This window comes from Papio anubis, chromosome 9, assembly GCF_008728515.1.
Source record: "Papio anubis isolate 15944 chromosome 9, Panubis1.0, whole genome shotgun sequence".
Classification (NCBI taxonomy): domain Eukaryota; kingdom Metazoa; phylum Chordata; class Mammalia; order Primates; family Cercopithecidae; genus Papio; species Papio anubis.
This window is the reverse complement of record NC_044984.1, coordinates 108,266,047-108,289,777: the sequence shown is the minus strand read 5'-3', so window position 1 is coordinate 108,289,777 and position 23,731 is coordinate 108,266,047. Positions and strand designations below refer to the sequence as shown.

General features: G+C 47.3%; 1 protein-coding gene across 2 annotated transcripts in view; it reads left to right on the top strand.

The window, feature by feature from the left end:
- The first annotated feature begins 13,619 nt into the window (after positions 1-13,619).
- The window catches only part of RBM19 (RNA binding motif protein 19), a 142,036-nt gene continuing 131,924 nt past the window's right edge, over positions 13,620-23,731 (top strand). For both annotated transcript variants that reach the window (XM_009181773.4, XM_009181772.4), the window contains exons 1-6: positions 13,620-13,797; positions 17,554-17,736; positions 19,753-19,872; positions 20,028-20,066; positions 20,586-20,778; positions 21,962-22,230. In XM_009181773.4, coding sequence (XP_009180037.3) covers positions 13,648-13,797; positions 17,554-17,736; positions 19,753-19,872; positions 20,028-20,066; positions 20,586-20,778; positions 21,962-22,230 — 954 coding nt within the window. In that variant the 5' untranslated portion in view covers positions 13,620-13,647. The remainder of the gene's footprint in view (positions 13,798-17,553; positions 17,737-19,752; positions 19,873-20,027; positions 20,067-20,585; positions 20,779-21,961; positions 22,231-23,731) is intronic.

Sequence of the window (23,731 nt, the reverse complement as noted above, 5' to 3'; positions counted from 1 at the left end):
GAGATGATGATGATGCTTACTTCAAGAGAAAAGCCAGGAGGGGTAGGCAGGCACAGCCCATGGTTGAAGAGGAGGATTTTCCACTCATTTCAAAGCAGAAACTAGACTTGGACATGACCTTGGAGAAGCACAGCCCCTTCTCCTCCAAGATGGTGCCTATGAAGGTGAAGAACTTGTCCCATAATGAGTATATCATTCATTGTGATGGCAACAATGAACATAATGATGAATTATAGGAGTATGCCTTTTTTTTTTTTTTTTTTTTTGAGACCCAGAGTCTTGCTCTGTCACCCAGGCTGGAGTGCAGTGATGCAATCTTGGCTCACATCAACCTCCACCTCCCGGGTTCAAGCCATTCTTGTGCCTCAGCCTCCCAAGTCTCTATAGGCGTGTGCCAACACATCCAGCTAATTTTTGTATTTTTAGTAGAGACAGGATTTCGCCATGTTGGCCAGGCTGGTCTTGAACTCCTGGCCTCAGGTGATCTGCCTGCCTCGGCCTCCCAAAGTGTTGGGATTACAGGAGTGAGCCACCATGCCCAGCCAGAGTATGCCTTTTAATGTCAGTCTCTCTGACTAGACTATAACCCTCCTAAGGACAAGGAATATGTCTGTCCTGACCAGTGCTATACTCTCAGTTCCTGGAACAGGGTCTGGAACAGAGCAGGTGCTCAGTAACTATGTGAATAATAAGTGAGTGAATGAATGGTCATGTCTGCCTCCCTGAAGCAGAGCTCCCTGTCTAGTTGAACCACAATCAAATGTAGTGATGGGGCTGGTGTCATTGCTGACATCTCTAATCCCAGAACTTTGGGAGGCTGAGTTGGGTGGATCACTTGAACCCAGGAGTTTGAGACCAGCCAGGGCAACATGCAAAAACTCCATCTCTACAAAAATTGTTTTAAAAATTATCTGAGTGTGGTGGAGTGCACCTGTGGTCCCCGCTACTTGGGAGGCTGAAGTGGGAGAATCACCTGAGCCCAGGAAGTCAAGGCTGCAGTGAGCCACAGTTGTGCCACTGCTCTCCAACCTGGGTGACAGAGTTAGACCCTGACTCAAAAAAACAAAAACAAACAAAAAAAAAACACCTCTCTTTCATTTAATTTATTTATTTATTTATTTATTTTTCTGGCAAACCATTCCTTCAACCGAACTCTTTTTTAAGCCAGACCTTGATGATTCTCTGTATGTGTGAAAGTGGTATCAGCCCACAGCACTGCTGGAAAATTTAAAAAGGAGACAATGATTCTGATTTTAATTCCAACCCATCCCTAGATCACCCTGCCTGGGTCCTCATTGAGCATCACAGCCAGCCCCAGTGAAAGCGGCCCTGGAATTTGAGCCTCCAGAGCCTGGCATAAGACACCTCGTTGGCTTGTCTTCTCAGAGTAAATTTAGCTTTTTCCCAGCCATAGTCTGTTTGATGAATAATTTGTTATTTCTCCTCCTCCCAGGTGAATATTTCTGGTTCACTGCCAAGAGCAGGAGGGCCCCCCATCTCTAATGCTGGGGCCCCAGCAGGGCCCACCGGGGCCAAGGCTCAGCTGCCACCTGCCGCAGGTGAACTGCCTGGTCTCCGTGCAGGCGTGGCTGAAGCTAGTGCATACCTGGTCTCCTGTTTCAAGTCATCCTGGCCACTTGGATTCTCTCTTGAGGCTCCTCTGCAGTTGCCTGGGAGTAGGAGGATGCCCTTCAGAGATGCCTTTTTGGGGTGGGCAGTGAAATGCTGGGCTACATTGGTGGCACTCAACATAGCAGATGGTGACACCCCAGGGCAACCATCTCTAGCACCCCCCCTCCACTGGCTCCACTTCCTAGCCCCTAGGGGTGGTCACAGGTAGCAAGAAGCAAAGGGAGCCAAACTCGAACCTGGCCTTGGTCTCTACAATGTGATCTTGGGCAAGCGTTTCCTGCTTTCCGGGCCTCAGTTTCCCTGTATGTCAGCAGATGAGAAGAAGGTTGCCTCAGGACCTATGTACACCTTTAAAAAAAAACAAAACTAAATTAACTAAAATGCACTCTCTCTGAGCCTTTCTACATACTAACAACATTTCTAAAAACCTATAGATTACTTGTTAATGACAAAAAGAAAAAATTTACAAAAGAGGAACGTGGCAGGCACCCCTTAGCCAAGCGATCAAAGTTACCATCACAGGCTGGGAGCGGTGGCTCACATCTGTATTCCTAGCACTTTGGGAGGCCAAGGTGGATGGATCACGAGGTCAAGAGATCAAGACCATCGTGGCCAATATGGTGAAACCTCGTCTCTACTAAAAATACAAAAATTAGCTGGGCTTGGTGGCGCATGCCTTAGTTCCAGCTACTCAGGAGGCTGAGGCAGGAGAATTGCTTGAACCTGGGAGGTGGAAGTTGCAGTGAGATCATGCCACTGTACTCCAGCCTGGCGGCAGAGCGAGACTCTGTCTCAAAAAAAATAAATAAAAAGTAAAGTTATCATCATCAGTTTTGAGGCAAATTGATGTCACATGCCTCTGTTTGGTGCACTGTAAAGGACACAGCACCATGTGAGCCTGCAGAATTGTTGCCAAAACAAGATGCAGCTGTGTGCTATCTTGATGACTTGGAATATACTTTGGCTATTAATACACATCTATAAATACAGAACTACTGCACCCTTCTTTTTTCACTTTCAAAATGTCTTTTAAGAGATATCTAATAGACCATGTGCAGTGGCTTACACTTGTAATCCCAGCATTTGGGAGATGGAGGTAGGCAGATCACTTGAGGTCAGGGGTTCAAGACCAGCCTGGCCAACATGGTGAAACCCCACCTCTACTAAAAGTGCAAAAATTATGTGCGAGTGGTGGCACGTGCCTGTAATCCCAGCTACTCAGGAAGCTGGGGCAGGAGAATCGCTTGAACCTGGGAGGTGGAGGCTGCAGTGAGCCGAGGTCACATCGCTGCACTCCAGCCTGGGCAAAAACAACAACAAAAGAAATATTTAGTAAACTATTTTGGAATAGTTTAAATTTACAGAAGAGTTGTGAAAACCTTACAGAGAGTTCCCAAATTCCCTGTACCCAGATTTCCTTATTGTCAGCATCACTCTGGAATGTTCGTCCCAATTAATGAACCAATACTGATACATTACTATTCATTCAAGTCCATGCTCTATTCAGACATTTTGTTTGTTTGTTTGTTTGTATCTAATGTCCTTTTTCTGTCCCAGCATCCCATATTCTGTTTATTCCTTAGGCTCTTCTTGGCTGTGACAGTTTCTCAGATTTCTCCTGTTTTCAATGGCCTTGACAGTGTTGAGGGCCACTGCCCAGGGATTTTGAAGGATGTCCTTCAACGGGGGTTGGTCTGATGTTTTCTCATAATTAGACTTTGGTTGTGGGTCTCTGGGGGGATGACCACAGATGTGAACGGTCATTTCCTATCAAGCATACATACGTCAACATGACTTGCCTCTGTTGATCTTAACCTTAGCCACCTGGCTCAGGTCACATTTCTCAGGTTTCTCCACCATAAAGCTACTCTTCTCCCTCCTTTTCTGTAATATAGTCTCTGGAAGTCATGATGCACAGCCCACACATAAGGCTTGGAAGTGATGTTTCTTCTTCTTCTCCTCCTCCTCCTCCTCCTCCTTCTTCTTTTCTTCTTTTCTTCTTTTTTTGAGATAGGGTCTCACTCTGTTGCCCAGGCTGGAGTATAGTGGTGAAACCATGGCTCACTGCAGCCTCAACCTCCTGGGCTCAAGCAATCCTCCCACCTCAGCCCCCCAAGTAGCTGGGCCTACAGGTGCACACCACCATGCTTGGCTAATTTTCCATTTTTTGTAGAGATGGGATCTTGCCATGTTGCCCAGGCTGGTCTCCTGGGCCCAAGCAATCCTCCCGCCTTGGCCTCCCAAAGAGCCAGGATTACAAGCTGTGAGCCACCATGCCCAGCCTTGAGGGACAAGTATTATCATAAATGATTTGAAATTCTCAATTTATCTATCCTCCACATGTATTTTATTTTCTATTACTTATTTATATCACTGGGCTTATGAATATTTGTTTTGTACTTTGGGTTATAATCCAATACTACTTACTTTATTTATTTATTTATTTATTTATTTATTTATTTAGAGACAGAGTTTCACTCTGTCGCCCAGGCTAGAGTACAGTGGTGCTATCTCGACTCACTGCAACCTCCACCTCCCAGGTTCAAGCAATTCTCCTGCCTTAGCCTCCCGAGTAGCTGGGATTACAGGCGCCCACTACCATGCCTGGCTAATTTTTATATTTTTAGTAGAGATGGTGTTTCACCATATTGGCCAAGCTGGTCTCAAACTCCCGACCTCAGGTGATCCACCCACCTCAGCATCCCAAAGTGTTGGGATTACCGGCGCGAGCCACGGTGCCAGGCCATATTATTTACTTTGTTACTCAAAATATTCCAGCCTTGGGCACTGGAAGCCCTTTCAGTTGGCTCTTGTGTCCCATTAGGGAACAAATTTTGTTTTGAGCTTGTTCTTACTTTTTGGCATTACAAGATACTCCAGGTTCACCTGTGTATTCCCTGCCCCAGCCCTAGAAATAGCCATTACTCCAAAGAGCCCTGGTCCTTTTTATTAAAGAATGGATTTGAAATCAAGAGCTGAGTACTGCTTCATTCTTTTCTGAATATCTACATGATATTTTATCCGTTGTCTCACCAGTTCTCTATTGATGGGCATTTTGGCTATTGCCCATCCTTGGTGATTGCAAACAATGTTGCAATAAATATTAATGTGTAAGCATAGCTATATGATACATTTCTACAAGTCCTCCCCAGTGCCTCTGAACCATGCCCAGCAGGGACAGAAGGATTGGGGCAAGAGAGCAACAGCTTTCTCCCTATTACCCCTCACCCTGAACAAAGCTGAATTCTCAGTTCCCGTGCACATTTTCACCTCTTGAAACTGCCGTCATCGCCCTGCCCGTCTCATGCCAAGCAAGGAAAGTTTCCTCCTCCTTTCTCTCCCAACCCCCAACACTTACCCAAAATATCTTTTGCAATGCACCTATGGTTACCCATTGAGTCAATTCCTCAAGGTGTGATCAATAAAGGGTCAGAAAACAATTCAAACCAAAGGTCTTGCCTCAGAGGATCTGGTGGGGTACAGGATTGGGTGCCAGGGACACCCAGTATATAAATCAGATGCAATCTCTGCTTTCATGGATAATGCTGCTACTGGGAGAGACCAACAAACAGACACATAAAAAGTAAGAAATGCCAGGTCATAATAACACGATGAAAAAACAGACTAGGCCAGGTGCAGTGGCTCATGCCTGTAATCCCACCACTTTGGGAGGCCGAGGCGGGTGGATCACGAGGTCAAGAGATTGAGACCATCCTGGCCAACATGGTGAAACCCCATCTCTACTAAAAATACAAAAATTAGCCAGTGTGGTGGCATGCGCCTGTAGTCTCAGCTACTCAGGAGGCTGGGACAGGACAATCGCTCGAACCTGGGAGGCAGAGGTTGCAGTGAGCCAAGATCACACCACTGCACTCCAGCCTGGCAACAGAGCAATACACTCTGTCTCAAGAAAAGAAAAAGAAAAACAGAAAAAAATGGACTGTAGGGGGATGAGAGAGATGGGGTAGAATGGAGTGGTTGGTGCCCTTTCAGAGATGGTGGCCAGGAAAGGCTTTTCTGGGAAGATGAACTTTGATCAGAGACCTGAGGGAAGTGAGTAAGGGAGGGGACCCATGGAGGGGGAAAGGTGCTCCAGGCAGAGAACACAGCAGATTGCAAAGGTCTTGGGGCAGAAGACTGCAGGAGGGGGTTGAGGACAAGCAGGGAGGCTGGACGGGATGAAGCAAAGTCAGAGACTGAGGTGACACCTTCTTCTTTTGGTCAGACCCCAGGGGCACTGGGAGGCTTCGGCAGAGAAGGCACTGGTCAGTCTGGCTTTTGTTTTAAAGAGTCCGCAGAAGTAAAAGACAGAACAAGGGGACCGATGAGGGTGTTGTTGGAATAACATGGGCAGGATGACGGTTTCGGTAGGCTGAATAACGTCTGCCAATGGTGTCTACGTCCTAATCCCTGGGACCTGTAAGTACATCGCCTTCTACAGCAAAGGGACTTTTCCAGTTGATAAATTAAGGATCTTGAGATGAGGAGATAACCCTGGATTATCCAGGTGAGCCCAGTGTAGTGATAAATGTATAGCAGGAGGGTCAGAGCGAAGAGGAGATGTGACCACAGACCAGAGGGTCAAAGAGAGAACTTTGAGGATGGGGGCAGGAGCCACGAGCTAAGGGAAACAGGTTCTCCCCTGCAGCCTCCAGAGCCTTGCTGCTGCCTCTACCAGCCTGCCACCCTCGGCTTTAGGGTTTCTGCTGTCCAGACTGCAGATCATAAATGCGTGTGGTTTTAAGCCACTAAATTTGGGGTTGTTACAGCAGCCACAGGAAATGAATACAATATGTGCTTGGACTAGCCTGATAGCAGTGGAGACAGGGAAAAGATGATGTGTTCGGCAAATCTTTAAAAATTGGGGTTGGCAGAACTTGATGATGGGTTAGACATAGGCCGGTGAGTGAGGGGTGGGCTCAGGACGACCTCTAGGTTTCTAGTCAGAGCAGCTGGGTGCCCATTGGTCCCTCTCACTGGGACCAACTGACATAGGAAGGAAATCAAGTTTGCTTTCCTCTCCTCCCTCCATTATCTTCTAGAACCTTCTAGAATCCCTCCCCAATAACTGGCCTTTCTCCAGCTGGGAAGTTAATTCCCTCAGGGACCAGGCACTACTTCTCTCACGTCCTCAAGTACATACACTTATGCTTTTTGTTTTGGGATTTTTGTTTTGTTTTGTTTTTGAGGTAGGATCTCCCTCTGTTGCCCAAGCTGGAGTGTGGGGGCACAATTATAGCTCACTGCAGCCTCAACTTCCTGGGCTCAAGTGATCCTCCCACCTCAGCCTCCCAAGAAGCTGGGTCTACAGGCATGTGCCACCACGCTTTACTAATTTTTGTACTTTTTTGTAGAGACAGGATCTCACTATGTTGCCCAGGCTGGTCTTGAATTCCTGGGCTCGAGGGATCCTTCCATCTCAGCCTCCCAAAGAAGTACACTGATGAAGCCCAGGGATGGAGCTGGCTTAGACCGGACTGAATTTTTTAAACATCTAGGTATAATTGGAGAGCCCAGCCTGGTGGCATCGAGGTGCCTCTGGCTTAGTTCTGCTGGGAGAAAAAAGGAGGCAGGAGACAAAACAGGAAGGCTGGAGAGCAGGAAGACTAATAATAATGTTATAACGTGGCTGCTTATTAAATGCACGGGAATATATAACCTGAGAATGGTCCCTCCTCCCCACACATGTGGCGACCATATTTTCTGGATCCAGAATTGGGATGTGGGGATTCGTAATGGGCATTCCATTTTCTTTTAATACCTTTGAAAGACCTTCTGATTTGTGAAATTTTTTAGGGCAGGCTACGTTGAATTGTACATTTTAATAAAGGCAGTTCATGAAAATAATAAAAGTACGTGAAACTAGGACTGGCTGGGCAACATTGGCCCTCTTGTAAAAGGCTAATATCTCAGAGCTGCCTCATAAAGCCTGCCCCAGCCCACCCTAACCAGGGTCACGGTTTGCAGCAAACAACCCCCCAGTTGTCATTTAATTCATATCACATATCAATAAATATCTGTTAAATATCACAGTGTGCAGGAAACAACCCTCCAGTTATTATTTAATTAAAGACATAACAATAAATATCTGTTGACTTTGAAGCAGTGACCCGTAAGTCATTGACTCCAGGCTTGAGGGTGCATTTTTACATGCATGTGTGTTTTAATTGAATAGACAAAGTCTACACAAGACAGAGAGAGGGTGAAATCTGATCTTCAGAGTAAACTACTACAAAGCAAGCAGATCTCATGGGTCGAATAGCAGCCCCCAAAAAGATATGCCTACATCCTAATCCTCAAAACCTGTGAATGTGACTCTTTTTGGAAAGAGGGTCTATGCAGATACAATTAGCTAAGGATCTCGAGATGAGATTGACCTAGATTTAGAGTAGGCCCTAAGCTCAATGGCAGGTGTCCTGCTAAGAGGAAGCATAGAGAGGTGGAACTGACTCAGACACCAGAGTGGAGAAGGTCATGTGAAAACAGAGGCAGAGATGGGAGCTACGCAGCCACAAGCCAAGAAATACCTACTGCCACCAGAAGCTGGAGGAGACAAAAAAGGATCCTCCCACCTTGAGCCTTTGGACAGGCCACTGCCCTGCTGACACCTTAATTTTAAATTCCTGGCCTCCAGAACTGCAAGGGAATACACTTCTGTTGTTTGAAACCATCCAGTTTCTGGTATTTTAATACAGAAGCCATAGAAAACCAATACACCCCATAATCCTGTAACTTAAAACTACAGCTCATGGGGTAGCTTCCTGGTTTTGTAAATAAAGTTTTATTGGAACACGGCCACACATGTTAGCTCTGGATGTGTTCAAAATATAGCAGCAGGGTGGAGCCATCGCATTAGAGACCACATAGCCCACCAAGCCTGAAATATTTACTCTCTAGCTGTTTAAGAAAAAGTTTGCCAATCTCTGGTTTAAAACATATACAGACCAGGCACAGTGGCGTGCACCTGTGATCCCAGCACTTTGGGAGGCCAAGGCGAGAGGATCACTTGAGCCCAGAAATTTGAGACCAGCCTGGGCAACAAAGCCAGACCCTGTCTCTACAAAAAATTTAAAAATTAACTGGGTGTGGTGATTCATGCGTGTAGTCCCAGCCACTTAGGAGGCTGAGGAAGGAGGATCACTTGTGCCCAGGAGGTCGAGGCAGCAGTAAGCCATGATCACACCACTGCACTCCAGCCTGGGCGACAGAGCAAGACCTTGTCTCAAAAAAAAAAAAAAAAAAGGCCGGGCACAGTCACTCATGCTTGTAATCCAAGCACTTTGGGAGGCCGAGGCACGTGGATCACTTGAGGTCTGGAGTTTGAGACCAGCCTGGCCAACATAGTGAAACCCTATCTGTACTCAAAATACAAAACATTAGCCAGGCATGGTGGTGTGCACCTATAATCCCAGTTACTGTCTCAAAAAAAAAAAAAAAAGACAAAACCCAAAATAGATACATGAAGATTTATTAGTCTCCCTACAATTTCACCCCTCCAAAGCCATCCTTCAGAAATGACCACAATTAATACACGTTTGTTGACTTTACCCTATAGTTAAGTATAAATACATGCAGATGTAGTTTATACATGATTAACATTTTTAGTATTAAAAATAATAAATAATTTTTTCATAATGAAATATCAAAATTACAAGAGGTTACTTAAGGTAAACGACATTTCCATCCATCCATATACCCACTTCCTCAGTCCCCTCCCCAGAAGCAACTGCTGTTACCACTTCCTCACATATCTTTTGAGATCACCTTTGCTTACATAAGTCATATATAGTGTCCCCTCCAAATTCCTATGCTGGAGTCTTAACCTTTCATATCTCACAAAGTGACGTTGTTTGGAAACAGTCTTTACAGAAGTAACTATGTTAAAATGAGGTCATTAGGATGAGCTCTAATCCAATGTGACTGGTGTATAAAATGGAGAAGTTTGTACACAAACTCGTGGACACAAGGAGACTGTCATGTGGAGATGAAGGCTGAGATTGGGGTGACGTGTCTACAGGCCAAGGAGTATCAAAGATTGTCAGCACACCACCAGAAGTGAGACAGGGAGGAACAGATTCACCCTCATGGCTCTCAGAAGGAATCAGCACTGCCAACACCTTCATCTTGAACTTCTAGCCTTCAGAACTGCAAGACAATAAATTTGGAAATTTACGAGTACCCTGTCAACAAACATGACAACTATCTATGTATCCTCGCCCACCTCCCTCCTGTTTTCTTTTTTTAACCTAAGTGACAGTATACGTAATAAATTACTTAGTACATTGCTGGTTTTCACTTAACGATATATTTTGGAGATTGTCCCATGTGCTAGTTCCTCTCCAACACCCCATCTCCTGTTCCCCGAGCCTGCTCCTCCACTCTGCTCTGTGCCCCAGATGCAATCTGTGTGCACTGCAACACCTGTGACCATGCCTCCAGCTTCCCGTTGGTTCAGCCAAAGGGAGGCTCCAGCAGGAAACTACAGTTGGAAAGAGAAAGAGGCGACAGGGTATTTATTCCTGACACACACACACCTGTGGTTCCACAGTGGCTGTATCTCTCTATAGCTCTAGTCCTTAAAGCACGCCCCCCTTCCACAGCTTCTGGCATCACTGAGGCCCTGGGATGACATGTCCCGCTCTGCCCTTCAGCCCCAGGGGTGGTGATAGCTCCCCACTGTTGCTGGGCCCTGGGGTTTGACCGTCCTTTGTTGGTTCCCTTAACCCTTCCGTATTCATTTTCTGTAGCTGCTATCTCAAATTACCACAAATTAGATGGCATAACAATGCAAAGTTATTCTGTCACATTTCTGGAGGCCAGAAGCCCCCAAAGTACCAGCAGGGCCATGCTCCCTCCAAAACCTCCAGGGGAGAACCCTTCCTTGCTTCTTCCAGCTTCCAGGTCTTCGTTGACTTGTGACTGCATCACTCCAGACTCTGCCTCCACCTTCACATGACGTTTTCTGTGTGTCCTTTAAGAGGGTCCTAGATTTAGGGTCTACCAGGATAATTCAGGATGATCTCATTTTGAGATCCTTAAGTACATTTGCAAAGACCCTTGATATGGTTTGGTTGTGTCCCCACCAAATCTCATCTTGAATTGTAGCTCCCATAATCCCCATGTGTCCTGGGGGGGGACCCGGTGGGAGATAATTGAATCATGGGGGTGGTTTCCCCCACACTGTTCTCATGGTGGTGAATAAGTCTCACGAGATCTGATGGTTTTATAAGGGGAAAGCCTTTCACTTGGTTCTCATTTTCTCTTTTCCTGCCACCATGTAAGACATCCCTCGCTCTTCCACCATGATTGTGAGGCCTCCCTGGTCATGTGGAACTGTGAGTCCATTAAATCTCTTTCCTTTATAAATTACCCAGTCTCGGGTATGTCTTCATTAGCAGCGTGAGAACAAACTAATACAACCCTTTTTGCAAATAAAGTCACATTTACAGCTTCCAGGGGTCAGGATGCCCCCAGTGTGTGTGGTGGTGAGGGGATGGGGGATCATTCATCCCATTATGCTGCCCACACTTCCGTAAATAGCTTCTTGTCCAGATTTTCTTTCGTTAGATCTTTTTGAGTGTACATCTGCGTCCTGCTGACTGATGCATTTCCTTCAAAAACAGGTATAGCTACATACCTAGCTGTTTTTTAACAACTGCATGGAATTCTGTTGAACGGACAGACCTTAATTTACAATTAGCATTTAATGAACTCCTATTACCTGTCTCTTCCTGGTGCCCGGTGTGATGCTTCGCAAAGATAGATCGAAGGACGCCCCTTTGGCAATATAATGTGGAGAGAACAAGTGGCCTCATCTATAACTCTGAACCTACACCGTGTGCTCCTCACCAGCGATTTCTGTAGGTTTATGCTGTGGCAGACGTATGAGCTCCCTGCATTTGGGTCTCAGTAGGAAAGAGGCATATTCGAGGACGCCATGCTTGAGCTGGTCTTAGAGAGGGGATGGGAGTGGGTTCAGAAAGATATTCCACTGGCCAAAAGCACATGAAAGATGCTGTTTCATTAGTCATCGGGGAAATGCAAATCAAAACCATATTGAGTTACCACTGTACACCCACTAGAATGACTATTATTATAAAGACCCAATAACAAACATTGGAGGAGATGTGGAGACATTTGAACCTTCATATACTGATGCTAGGAATGTAAAATGGGGAAGCCATTTTGGATAATAGGTTAGCAGGTTCTAAAAGGTTAAGTATAGAGTTACCATATGATCAGGCAATCCTACTCCTAGGAATATAGCCAAGAGAAATAAGAACATATGCCAACACAGGAACTTATAGGTAAATGTTCACAGCAAGATTATTCACAATAGCCACAAGGTGGAAACAACCCAAATGCCCATCAACTGATGAATAAATAAAATGTAGTACATCCATATATATAACACTATTCAGCAAAAAAAGTGTGGTGGCTCACGTCTGTAATCCCAGCTCTTTGAAATGTCAAGGCAGGTGGATTGCTTGAGCCCAGGAATTCAAGACCAGCCTGGGTAACATGTTGAAACCTCGTGTTTACCAAAAAATTACCAAAAAAAAAAAAAAAAAATTAGCCAGGCATGGTGGCATGTGCCTGTAGTCCCAGCTACTCAGGAGACTGAGGTGGGAGGATGGCTTGAGCCTGGGAGGCGGAGGTTGCAGTGAGCTGAGATTGTGCCACTGCACTCCAGTAGGGGTGACAGAGCCAGAAACTGTCTCAAATAAATAAACAAATAAATAAAGTGCTGATTCATGCTGCAACATGGAAGAACCTTGAAAACATTATGCTAAGTGAAAGAAGTCAGTCACAAAAGACTACATATTGTATTATTCCATTTATATGAAATGTCCATAATAGACAAATCCATAGAGACAGAAAGTAGATTAGTGGTTATCAGGGGGAAGGGAGAGGGAAGAATTGGCAGGTTATAGCTAAAGGGTGCGGTGTTTCTTTGGGGGCAACGAAAATGTCCTAGCATTGACTGTGGTGATGGCTGCACACCTCTGTAAATATACTCAGCACCGTTTAATTGTGCACTTTAAGTGGGTGAATTGTATGGTTTGTGATAAAGCTGTTAACAATAAGAAGCGAGGAGGGAATGTCTTTTAGGTGAAGGAAATTGCAAAAGCGTGGGAGCAACGTCCAGTGCAGCTGAGGCACTGTAGGGAAACTGAAAGGAAATACTGTCATTCAAGAGCGAAAATAGGGGTTTTCACGGGCTGTCTCCATCCAAGAGTGGGTACTGAGAATGTTCAGAGAAGCAATAGGAAGATAACATCCCTTTTACATTCTCACCTCCTTAACCCCTAGCATAATAAAGAATTATTCCCATTTTACAGAAGTAGACACAAAGGCTCAGAGGCCATTTTGGCCAAGATCTCTCAGCTAGAAGATTGGCCAGCTGAGAGTTCCAAACATTAGGAAGGGAGGCAAAATGCTTGTGGTGTTGGGGTTGAAGGCGTAGAGACTCATTGTAGGGCCCTAGGCAGCCCCTAGTTCGAATCTGACTTTCCAATTCATAGTTATAAGACTTTGAGCAAGCTGCTTTACACGCACGATTCCCAGTTTATCTGCCTGCAAAATGAGAGCCTTTATTTCCAACATGCTCATTCCAAGTATTTACACAAAAGGCTCAATACTTGATTTATGTTGGCTGGCAATCTCTCTAAGCTTCACTTTCCCCATTTCTACGAGGAACGCAAGGGTCCCTAATCTTGCCCCCGTTCTCAGGGCAGTCCTAGGGCTCAATAATAAAAATAAAGTAGGAAAACGGCGAGAACGCGACTGCCCCGTTGGCGCGACCCTTAACACCGAGCGGACCCAGCGCACGTTAGAGACCGGCGCCCCCTGCTGCCTTCGCCGCTGCATTGGCGTCTCCAGAATCCTCCCAAAACCCTGCGCCTGCGCAAAATGCAAGCGCCCGGGCCCACCCCTTGTAGGGTGTGACTTCCCTGAGTGGCTTTGATTTAGCCACGCCTACTTCCGGACAGATCAGGCCGAGGTCTCAGCCACATGACTGTGTTCTGGCTCGGCAAAGATGGCGGCGCCCAGGGCGGTAGCGTGAAAGTTGTTGGTGGAAGACGCTGTCCAGTTGTGTTGGAATCAAAACAGCGGGGACCCTGCGCCATGTCGCGACTGATCGTGAAGAATCTCCCGAATGGGGTGAGTGCAGAGGCAGGAGTTGGGAATCTGAAATGAGACCAGCCGGGAGCTGTGAGGTAGGGAAGAGATGCCTGGAGGTAATGGAAGATTTTTTGCTGTGGGGCAGGACTCCGGGCCAATTCCGAACTCAAAAAGGGCGGGATCCTGGGCTTATCCCCATTTGATCCCGGGGAAAGCGGAATAGTGATTGCTTATGGTTTCACAACTGGTTGTTTGGTACCTGACTCCTAACCCAACTCTTCCCGGGGAGGTGACAACTCCCACCTTGTGGCGAATGCCCTGCTCCCACAACCTCTTTCATTCGATCACTGTTTTTTAGTTGTTGACCTGGGACATTGTCCAACACTGTATTTATATTCCTCTCCCAGTCTGGAGACTGTTGGGGAAGACATGGGGAATATTAATCTGCGGACCTGCGTTCCAATTCCCACTCCCATCCTTAGGGCAAGTAGGAATACGGAGTGGGTAAAGGGCTTTACAGCATTTATCTAGTAAGTGGGGAGTGATGACCCAGTCATACTTTTTTGTTTCGCTAGAGCCCAGCACAGAACTCGACACATGGTAGGCAAAATAGGTGAATGTACGTAATACTAGATGATTGGATGCGGTGGGCTCGAATGGATCATCCTTTTTTCTCTTTGTCGCTTTTTTTTTCTTTTTTTTAAATGGATTACTGATCCATCCATCAGGTTAGACAGTGTCTCTTGATGCCTCGCTTTGTGGGATGAGGATTTTTAGCATAGCTGCACTTCCTTTCCCTCCCAAATTCAGCTTTGTTGTGCTTCACTGTATAGTTGATTCTCTTATCATTGTTTGTCTTATATCCTTTTTTTCTCTCTCTCTCTCGCATGGTTTTTTTTTGTTTGTTTTTTGTTTTGTTTTGTTTTGAAATGGAGTCTGGCTCTGTCGCCCAGGCTGGAGTGCGGTGGCGCAATCTCGGCAGTCTCCAGTCACTGCAACCTTTGCCTCCCGGGTTCAAGCGATTCTCCTGCCTCAGCCTCCCAAGTAGCTGGGACTACAGGCACGCGCCACTACGCCTAACTAATTTTTGTATATTTAGTAGAGACATGGGGTTTCGCCAGGTTGGCCAAACTGGTCTCGAACTCCTGACCTCAGGTGATCCACCGCCTGGGCCTCCCAAAGTGCTGGGATTACAGGCCTAAGCCACTGCGCCTGGCCCCAATTTCTGTTTTAATGTTGTGAGTTTTTTCCTTTCCTTTTTTTTCCCCCCTTTGTCAGGTGGCACAAAGGAACTTTGTAACACACGGTTTTCAAAATTCAAGCAGTATAGTAGTGTATATCATGAGTAGCAAAGTCTTTGCTCTGCCCTACCTTCCCTCTCTGTCCAGGAGGAACCATCTTCATTGATTTGTTTTTGGGACTCCTCACATGTATCTCTGTATATTCAAGGAGTGTACCTTCCTCCTTTTGACCTGCCTGCTCCAGTGACTATCTGCTAGCCCTCAACTATGAAAAATAAGGAATTTAGATCATCTGTTCCTCCCCTCCAGTGTCTGTAATATTCTTGTTTTTAATTCTCCTGTCATCATCTCTGAGCAGTATACTTAAAAATATCTATTTTAGCCTGGCTGCACTTCCTTTTCTTCCCAAATTCAGCTTTGTTGCACTTCACGGTGTAGTTGACTCTCTTATTGTTTGTCTTATCTCATGAATGAAAGAATAACAAAAACAAGGGCAGTTGCAGCTGACACTTGGAGAGTTTACTATGTGCCAGGCACGGTTCCAGGTGCTTTAGGTGAAGTAACATTTAACCCTCACCTCATCCCTGTGAGGTAAGTTTTATTTTTATGTCCATTTTAAAGGTTAAAGAAACCAAGATACAGAGAAGTACAGGGATTTGCCTGAGCTCACACACTGGTATAATTTATAGAGCAGGGGTTGAATTGAGCAATCTTTTTCTAGAATTTGCATTCCTCATCGCTACACCTGACTCTCTCTTAGCATGATTGTCTGCACTGGTCTTAATTATTTTTCAACAAATATTTAGTAGTGAGTACTTGTGATATTGCCGACACTGTAGATAGAGGTGGATAAGCCTGGGTCCTTATTTTTAACAGAACTTGCGGTCTAGCAGAAAAGTGAGGCACCAGATCATTATGATGCAAGGTGCATCATTGAAATATGAACAGGGTGCTATGGGAGCTCAGTGAGGGTTGGTTATCTCGTCCACGTAAGGCATCTAAGAAAGGCCTCTTGGAATAGGAGATGATTGAACTGAGAATGAGGAGTTAGCCAGGGCCTGTCTTGGGAAATGTGATCCAGAGGGGACAACAAAAGTAAAACCTCAGAGGTGAGAAGGCTGTGAGGAGTTTGGCAAACGTGGTGCTGAAGAGGTTGGTCGGGGCGGATCTTGAAGAATTGCATGTTTTCCTTTAGATGCTTGTCCTTGAGACTTTGGTGCCAGAAGGTCACCAAAAGGTTTTTGACAAAGGAATGATGGATTCAGACTTGAGCCTGGTCTCTCCCAGGCACTGAGGACTTGAATTCACTGTCTTCTGTATTTCTGAATTGAGTCACAAACCTTGATTCTGTAGGCCTTGGGCAGATCATTTATCCCTTATGAGTTTCATTTTCTCCTCTATAAAATGTGGATAAAAATTCCTAACTCACAGTGTGATTGAGATTTTGATGAGATCAGTTAGTAAGAAGCTACCTCAGAAAATGTCGTCTTCTAGTTGGACTGCCAAGGCCTCTAGCTTCTTGCATTTTCAAACTTGTTTTGGCTGTTTGTGGGCCCTGAATGTCCCCTCAACTCTACTACCACACACACTAATCTCCCAGTATCTGCTTAGAAAACTGAGTTGTGAGGGTAGCCTGGCTGCAGTGAAGATGGTGAGAAGCCAGGAGCCTGTTTTCCATAGGGTGGGGCTTCTTGACCAAATTATAATATTAGTGTGTTAGTTTTTTAATGCAGCTATAGCAAGTTCGCACAAACTTACTGGCTTAAACAATCCAAATTTGTTATCTTACAGTTTTTGCAGGTCTGAAATCCTAAAAGCAAGGCTTTGTCAGGGCTGCAGTCCTTCTGGGAAGCTCTATAGGAGCATCTGTCCCTTTGCCTTTTTTCAGCTTCTAGAAGCACCTGCCTTCCTTGGCTCATGGTTATAGACTCCATTTTTGGAGCCAATAGGATAACATCTTCCAATCTCCTGTGTTTCCATCTTCTCTCATCTTCCTGCCTCCCTCTCGTAAGGACCCATGAGGTGATATTGGGCCTGGCTGCATAATCCAGGTCATCTCCCCATCTCCACATCAGTCACACCTGCCAAGTCCCTTTTGCCATGTAAGGTAACATATCCACAGGTTCCAAGGATTAGGATGTGGGCATCTTTTTGTGGGAGGCTTCATTGACAAAGATATATAGAGCTTACCCTGCCTGTTCATTATTCATTTATTCCGACAAGTATTTATTAGGTATCTACTATGTAGCAGACGTAATACTACTTCTGTAATTGGTCTTATCCTCATAGGAGCCCCATAGGGTAGGAAGATGTCATTTGCAGCCATTATGAGTCATGATTTCCACATCGGTGAGTGGTTAAGGGACTTTCTCAAGGCCACACAACTCGTGCTAGAGTCACAGCTGGAACCTGTTGTAGCTAGAAAAGCACACTCTGCCCCTCTTCATCCAAGGCCACCCTTAGAGAATCTCATGACCTCAGGTTTCCAGTGCATTTTGTCCCCTTGCTCTGGGGACTCTCCCGTTTGTCTCTCATTCCTCTCCCTCTGTCCTAGATGAAGGAGGAGCGTTTCAGGCAGCTGTTTGCCGCCTTCGGCACGCTGACGGACTGCAGTCTGAAGTTCACCAAAGATGGCAAGTTCCGCAAGTTTGGCTTTATTGGCTTCAAGTCCGAGGAAGAGGCCCAAAAGGCACTGAAGCATTTCCACAAGAGCTTCATCGACACATCCCGGATCACAGTGAGTGGGCGGGAGTCTCACCCTTACCTGCTGTCGAGTGTGATGTTGTTTGATCTTTCACTCAACACTTGAGTTCAAAGACCATCCCTCTTCAGTTTGTGATGTCTTTGGTCTTCTTCCTCACTGATTCACACACTTTCATGTGCATACGAATCACCTGAGAGCTTGTTATAACAGCTTCCTGGGCCCGTCCCCAGAGCATCTAATTCAGTGCATGGAGGCAGGACCCAAGAATTCACACATCCAGCAAGCCCTCAGGGGACACCCATGCTGCTGGTCTGAGGCCTACACCTTGAGAACCACAGCTCTACCTCATCCATTCACTCATGCATTTAGCAAGCACTCAATGATGCTGGGAATTTAGAGGAAAAGGTGATATCTCAGCCCCTGTCCTCACGGAGCCAGCTGCCTCTGGGCAGGCAGGGGGCTGATAGGTCAGCAGGCTGCTTTGGCTCAGTGACATCAGTGCTATGATGAGGTGAGCCCCAGGGACTGTGGGAGAACAAAGATCTCTAGCCTGACCGGGGAGGAGTCAGGAAAGCTTCCTGGAGGAGGGGGCTCCACTTCAGGTTACTCGTGTATTTAGTGTGACTTTGTAAAAACATCTCTAATGCTTTTTGAGAAGGAAAAAACAGATGATGGGCAAATACATGTATGTCTCATGTGATCCCATTTAGACGCAATCATATTCCTCCATACATGTATGATAAATGCATAGAAGGCCATAGGATAGGATTTGTACCAAAATACTAATCATTCCTCTCTATGAGTGATAGGAATTGGAGTACTTTTTTTTTTAACTTTCATTGTACTTTTGTATATTATTTGAATTTTGTACCATGAGTACATGTCATTATTATAGAAATAACAAGCCTGTTTTGAAAGTGTGCACAAAAGGGATTGTAACTGGCCAGGTGTGGTGGCTCATGCCTATGCCAGCACTTTGGGAGGCTGAGATGGGAGGATCACTTGAGCCCAGGAGTTCAAGACCAGCCTGTGCAACATAGCAAAACTACGTCTTTACAGAAATAAAAAAAATTAGCCGGGCATGGTGACATGTGCCTGCAGTCCTAGGTATTCAGAAGGCTGAGACAAGAGGCTCTCTTGAGCCCAAGAGTTTGAGGCTGCAGTGAGCTATGATCATGCCACTGCAGTCCAGCCTGGTCAATGGAGTGAGACCGTGTGTCTTAAAAAGGACTGCAACCAGATGGCAGCTCCTTCCCCTAGGGGCAGTGGTTGGTTGACCAGCGTCAGCTTTAACCGTGGCTGGGAGTGGCTGGCAGTGGTGGATGCCTGAATAACTAGCACTCTCAAAGTCCTCTCAGAGGAGTGTATTGGAGGTTTTAGGGCCTGAATGGTGCATCAGCTCAGACTGGGTCTCCAGTACTCTTCTGTCCCTCCAGTGGTCACCCCACTGTCCCTATCACTCTAGAATTGTTCTCTGGAGCCAGATAAGCTCACTTTATGATAATTAACCTAAGGCAGTGTGGGGTGACCCTGGTAGCCACTGCCCCACATTGCCCTGCCCAGAGCCTGATTGAGTGCTTGGCCCAGGTCATCTCGCCACCCTGTAGAGTGGATGGTTAAGAACTCAGGTTCCAGAGCCCAGAGACCCCCTGAGTACCAGTCTTCACTGTATCACTTACTACCTGGGTAACCCAGAGCAATTGACTTCTTGGTGCTTCAGTTTCTTGATCTGAATTATAGAAAGTCGTAGCTGTCACTGATGTGAGAGGCTCAGTGTATCAGTACTTGCAGAGCACTTTAGACAGTACCTGGTATGTGGAATTCCTCAGTAAGTGGCAGCTATTACCATTACAGTATTATAGACTCATACTGATAGACTGTTAAAGTATTACATTCTAGACTTGAAGAAGAAAGCCCAGGCTAAGGGGCGATGTGTAATCTACTTCAGCAAACTCAGCTAGGCAGTGGCAGTTGTCTAAAATGCCCGAGCTCCCAGGTGCCGAAGGGCAGCACCTAACACCTGGGTGCCGTGGCTCTTTTCCCACACAGGTGGAGTTCTGCAAGTCATTTGGGGACCCGGCCAAACCCAGAGCCTGGAGCAAACATGCCCAGAAACCAAGCCAGCCCAAGCAGCCTCCAAAAGACTCTACTACTCCAGAAATTAAGAAAGTATGTAAAGGGTCACTCTGGCCTCTGTCCCCAGTGCCAGCAGGGTAGTCACTCCCTTTTGGTTCCCGAAGATGGGCCCTCCCAAGTCAATGCAGTTCTGTTTCCCAGCTCTCTTCATCTGTGTGACCCTCACTCTCTGTGCCTTCTGTTTTCAGGACGAGAAGAAGAAAAAGGTGGCAGGTCAACTGGAGAAAGTGAGTCTGTCCTGTTGCCCAAGAGGGAGGGAGGGTGGGCAGCAGGTGGAAGAGGGTGGAGACTGGAGAGGGTAGAGGCTGGGAGAGGGTGGAGGCTGAAGAGGGTGAAGAGGAAGGAGGCTAGAGAGGGTGGAGGCTGGGGAGGGCGGAAGCTGGGAGAAGGAGGAGTCTGGGAAAGGAAAGAGACTGGAGAGGGAGGAGGCTGGAGAGGGTGGAGGCTGGGAGAGGGAAGAGGCTGGAGAGGATGGAGGCTGGCCCTGGGAAGCAGAGAGCTGTGCCTCTGGTCTCCCCTGGCCTTGTCTTCATGTCCTCTTAGTTTTGTCTGGTGAGAAGCCAACTCTGCCTTCCTCAGAACTGACCCAGCTGAACCTCGGGGTCCTCTAGAGAATGGGGGAAATGAGCTTGAGGGATCTTCTCACCCTCCTAAGAGTCAGAAAGGTCAAGCCCCACCTGAGCCTTCTCTGCCTCTTCCTCTCCGTTTTTCCCGTGTCCCTGCTGCCCGGGTTCTGGTGCCACCAGCTGAAGGAGGACACAGAGTTCCAGGAGTTTCTGTCAGTTCATCAGAGGCGGGCGCAGGCAGCCACTTGGGCGAACGATGGCCTGGATGCTGAGTCCTCGAAAGGGAAGAGCAAGCCGGCCAGCGACTACCTGAACTTCGACTCCGATTCTGGGCAGGAGAGTGAGGAGGAGGGAGCCGGGGAGGACCTGGAAGGTGAGGGCATGGGGACTGTGTGCTCCATGTGCAAGGACCTGTGCTTGCCATTGGGCTCATCAGCACTGGGGGCCCCTCTGTACCAGACTCTAGGAGTCAAGTGAGCCCTTGAGCTCTCCAGTGGGGGTGATGATCCCTCTGCAGGTGCGTCTGCCTTCACTGATCCTACTTGGGTATTCAGTCAGTCAGTCAATCACTCAACAAAGATTTCTTGAGCACCTGCTATCTGCCAGGCATACTTCAGGCATTGGGACCATGTTGATAAGCAAAAGACAGAAGGGTCTGTTCCCCCATGGAGCTGTGATTATGGTTGTGGAGAGGAACAATAAGCAGATAAGTCCACTGTCGGGTATATCAGAGGATGATGAATGCTACAGAGAGAAAGCAGGAAAGGGGGACAGGAGAGTTATCAGGGAAGGCCTCCCTGAGGAGGTAAAGGAGTGAGTCTTTGTCCTCAGAAGGGGTTTGTGGTGTAGGGGGAGGCCTGATGGGCAAGGGAGCAACTGCAACGCAGGAGAGTACTTGCTCGGTGGAGAGCTGGGAGTGTATTTGGGTCTGAAGGTGAGAGGATGTGCATTTAGTGCAGTTATGCCTGGTAATGTTTCTGTGCTAAGTTCACATCCGAGGAACTCAGGGGACTTAGTGGGACACGGTAGGGGAGGGGAGAAGAAAGGGGTTCCAGGCAGGGGAACAGCAAAGACACAGAGGAAAGGAAAATGCATGGGCTTGAGGGGCTTGATGTGGGTTGCGATGGCTGGAGCAGGAGGAGACAGTGGGAGAAGCCCACGCAGCCGTCCCTGATGAGGAGCTTGAGTTTCACCCTGAGCATCCAGAAACCCCTGAAAGGTGTTAAGCAGAGACTGACCGTCCTGTACCTACTCTGAAAAGTGTCATGGAGGCTGCCATATAGAGAGAACTGGGGAGACATGGCTGGCGGCAGGGAGCCAGGAGCTCAGTGTGTGGCACAGAGAATATCAAAGCTGCAGTAGCCCCACCCCATTTGGCACTGCTAATCAGGGGACTTATGGGGGATGCTGGGCACAGGGGCCATGGACACAGTGTGGTGAGGACACCAGGGCATGGGGCCTCAGGCCTCTCACTAGGAGGACCATCTGCCATTTGCTGCCTCCGAACTCCGGTCTGCTCATAGCTATCACTGATCTCAGCCTCCCTGTCTTTCTAGAAGAGGCAGGCCTCGAACTGAAGGCAGCTGTGCAGAAGGAGCTGTCAGACATGGATTACCTGAAATCCAAGATGGTGAAGGCCGGGTCGTCCTCTTCCTCGGAAGAAGAGGAAAGTGAAGATGAAGCCGTGCACTGTGATGAAGGGAGTGAGGCCGAGGAAGAGGCTTCCTCCGCCACCCCAATCCTGCAGGAAAGAGACGGCAAGGGTGCAGGCCAAGAGCAAGGGATGCCAGCTGGGAAAAAGAGACCACCGGAGGCCAGAGCTGAGGTGCGTGTGTATCCCGCAGATGCCAAGGGAGGAGGTCCGCTCTCCTGCTTGCCCATGGTCCCCACAGCTCCTCTGTTAGGACGGTGGAATGTTGGGGAAAGACGCAGCTCTGCAGTCCAAAGGCTTCCCGATCTTGGCCCTGCCGCTTGCTTGCCGTGTGTCCTTCCTGCATTTCTTTTCTGTTTTTATTTTTTTTTTTATTTTATTTTGTTGAGACAGAGTCTCCCTCTGTCGCCCAGGCTGGAGTGTGGTGGTGCGATCTCAGCTCACTGCAACCTGCGCTTCCTGGGTTCAAGTGATTCTCCTGCCTCAGCCTCCCGAGTAGCTGTAATTATAGTCATGCACTACCACACCCAGCTAATTTTTTGTATTTTTAGTCAAGATGGGGTTTTGCCATGTCAGCCAGGCTGGTCTCAAACTCCTGACCTCAAGTGATCCACTCACCTCAACCTCCCAAAGTGCTGGGATTACAGGCATGAACCACTGCACCCAGCCTCTGCATTTATTTTCTGTTGCTAACCTGGAGAGGTCACCTGCCTTCCAGAAATTGCCTATAAGTAGGGTGACAAATTATTATGCACACTAAGTTAAAAGTGAGATGCTAGTCCAATGGGGTGCCAGGCTGTGGATGTAGTTATTGCAGGTCTAATGACTATAGATACCGTGACCAACTATCCTGGGCAAACTGGAGCAGCCTGGTCAACACACCCACATCCCACCAATGGGGCGGGAGTGAGCTGAGTGATGGCTCTGAGCCTTTATCCTTTGTATTTAGTAACAACGCAGGCAGAGGGGTGCAGAGCAGTCATCAGCAATAATAGGGAGGATCAACTGAACCTGCGCTACACACTAGGCACCATGCCTGCCATGCCGTTGCATTTCATTATGATCTTGAGGGCAGGTATTGCTCTTGTTCCATTTTACAGATGAGGAAACTGAGGCCTGGAGAAGGAAAGTGCCTCAGCCAAGGTCATGGCTGGGAAGTGGTGGGTTCAGGACTTAGCCCCAGGTCTTTGGGATCTGAAGTCAAGATCATAAACGTGGGCGCTTCCCTGGAAGTCAGCCAACTCGTCTCCGACCTGGGAGTCCTCTCTGCATCAGAGACAGAGCAGTTTGACATGTTGTCCAGGTCCCTGTTCCCTCTTTCTGTGAAGTATCACTTCTCTCCCTGCCTAGCCCTGTATTTTCTTTTTTTTTTTTTTTTCCTCTTTTTTTAAGACAGTCTTGCTCTGTCACCCAGGCTGGAGTGTGATGGTGCAGTCTCAGCTCACTGTAGCCTCTGCCTCCCGGGTTCAAGTGATTCTCATGCCTCAGCCTCCTGAGTAGCTGGGATTACAGGCACATGTCACCATGCCCAGCTAATTTTTGTATTTTTAGTAGAGATAAAGTTTCACCATATTAGCCAGGCTGATCTCGAGCTCCTGGCCTCAAGTGATCAACCCACCTCAGCCTCCCAAATTGCTGGGATTACAGGCGTGAGCCACTGCACCTGGCCCCAGCC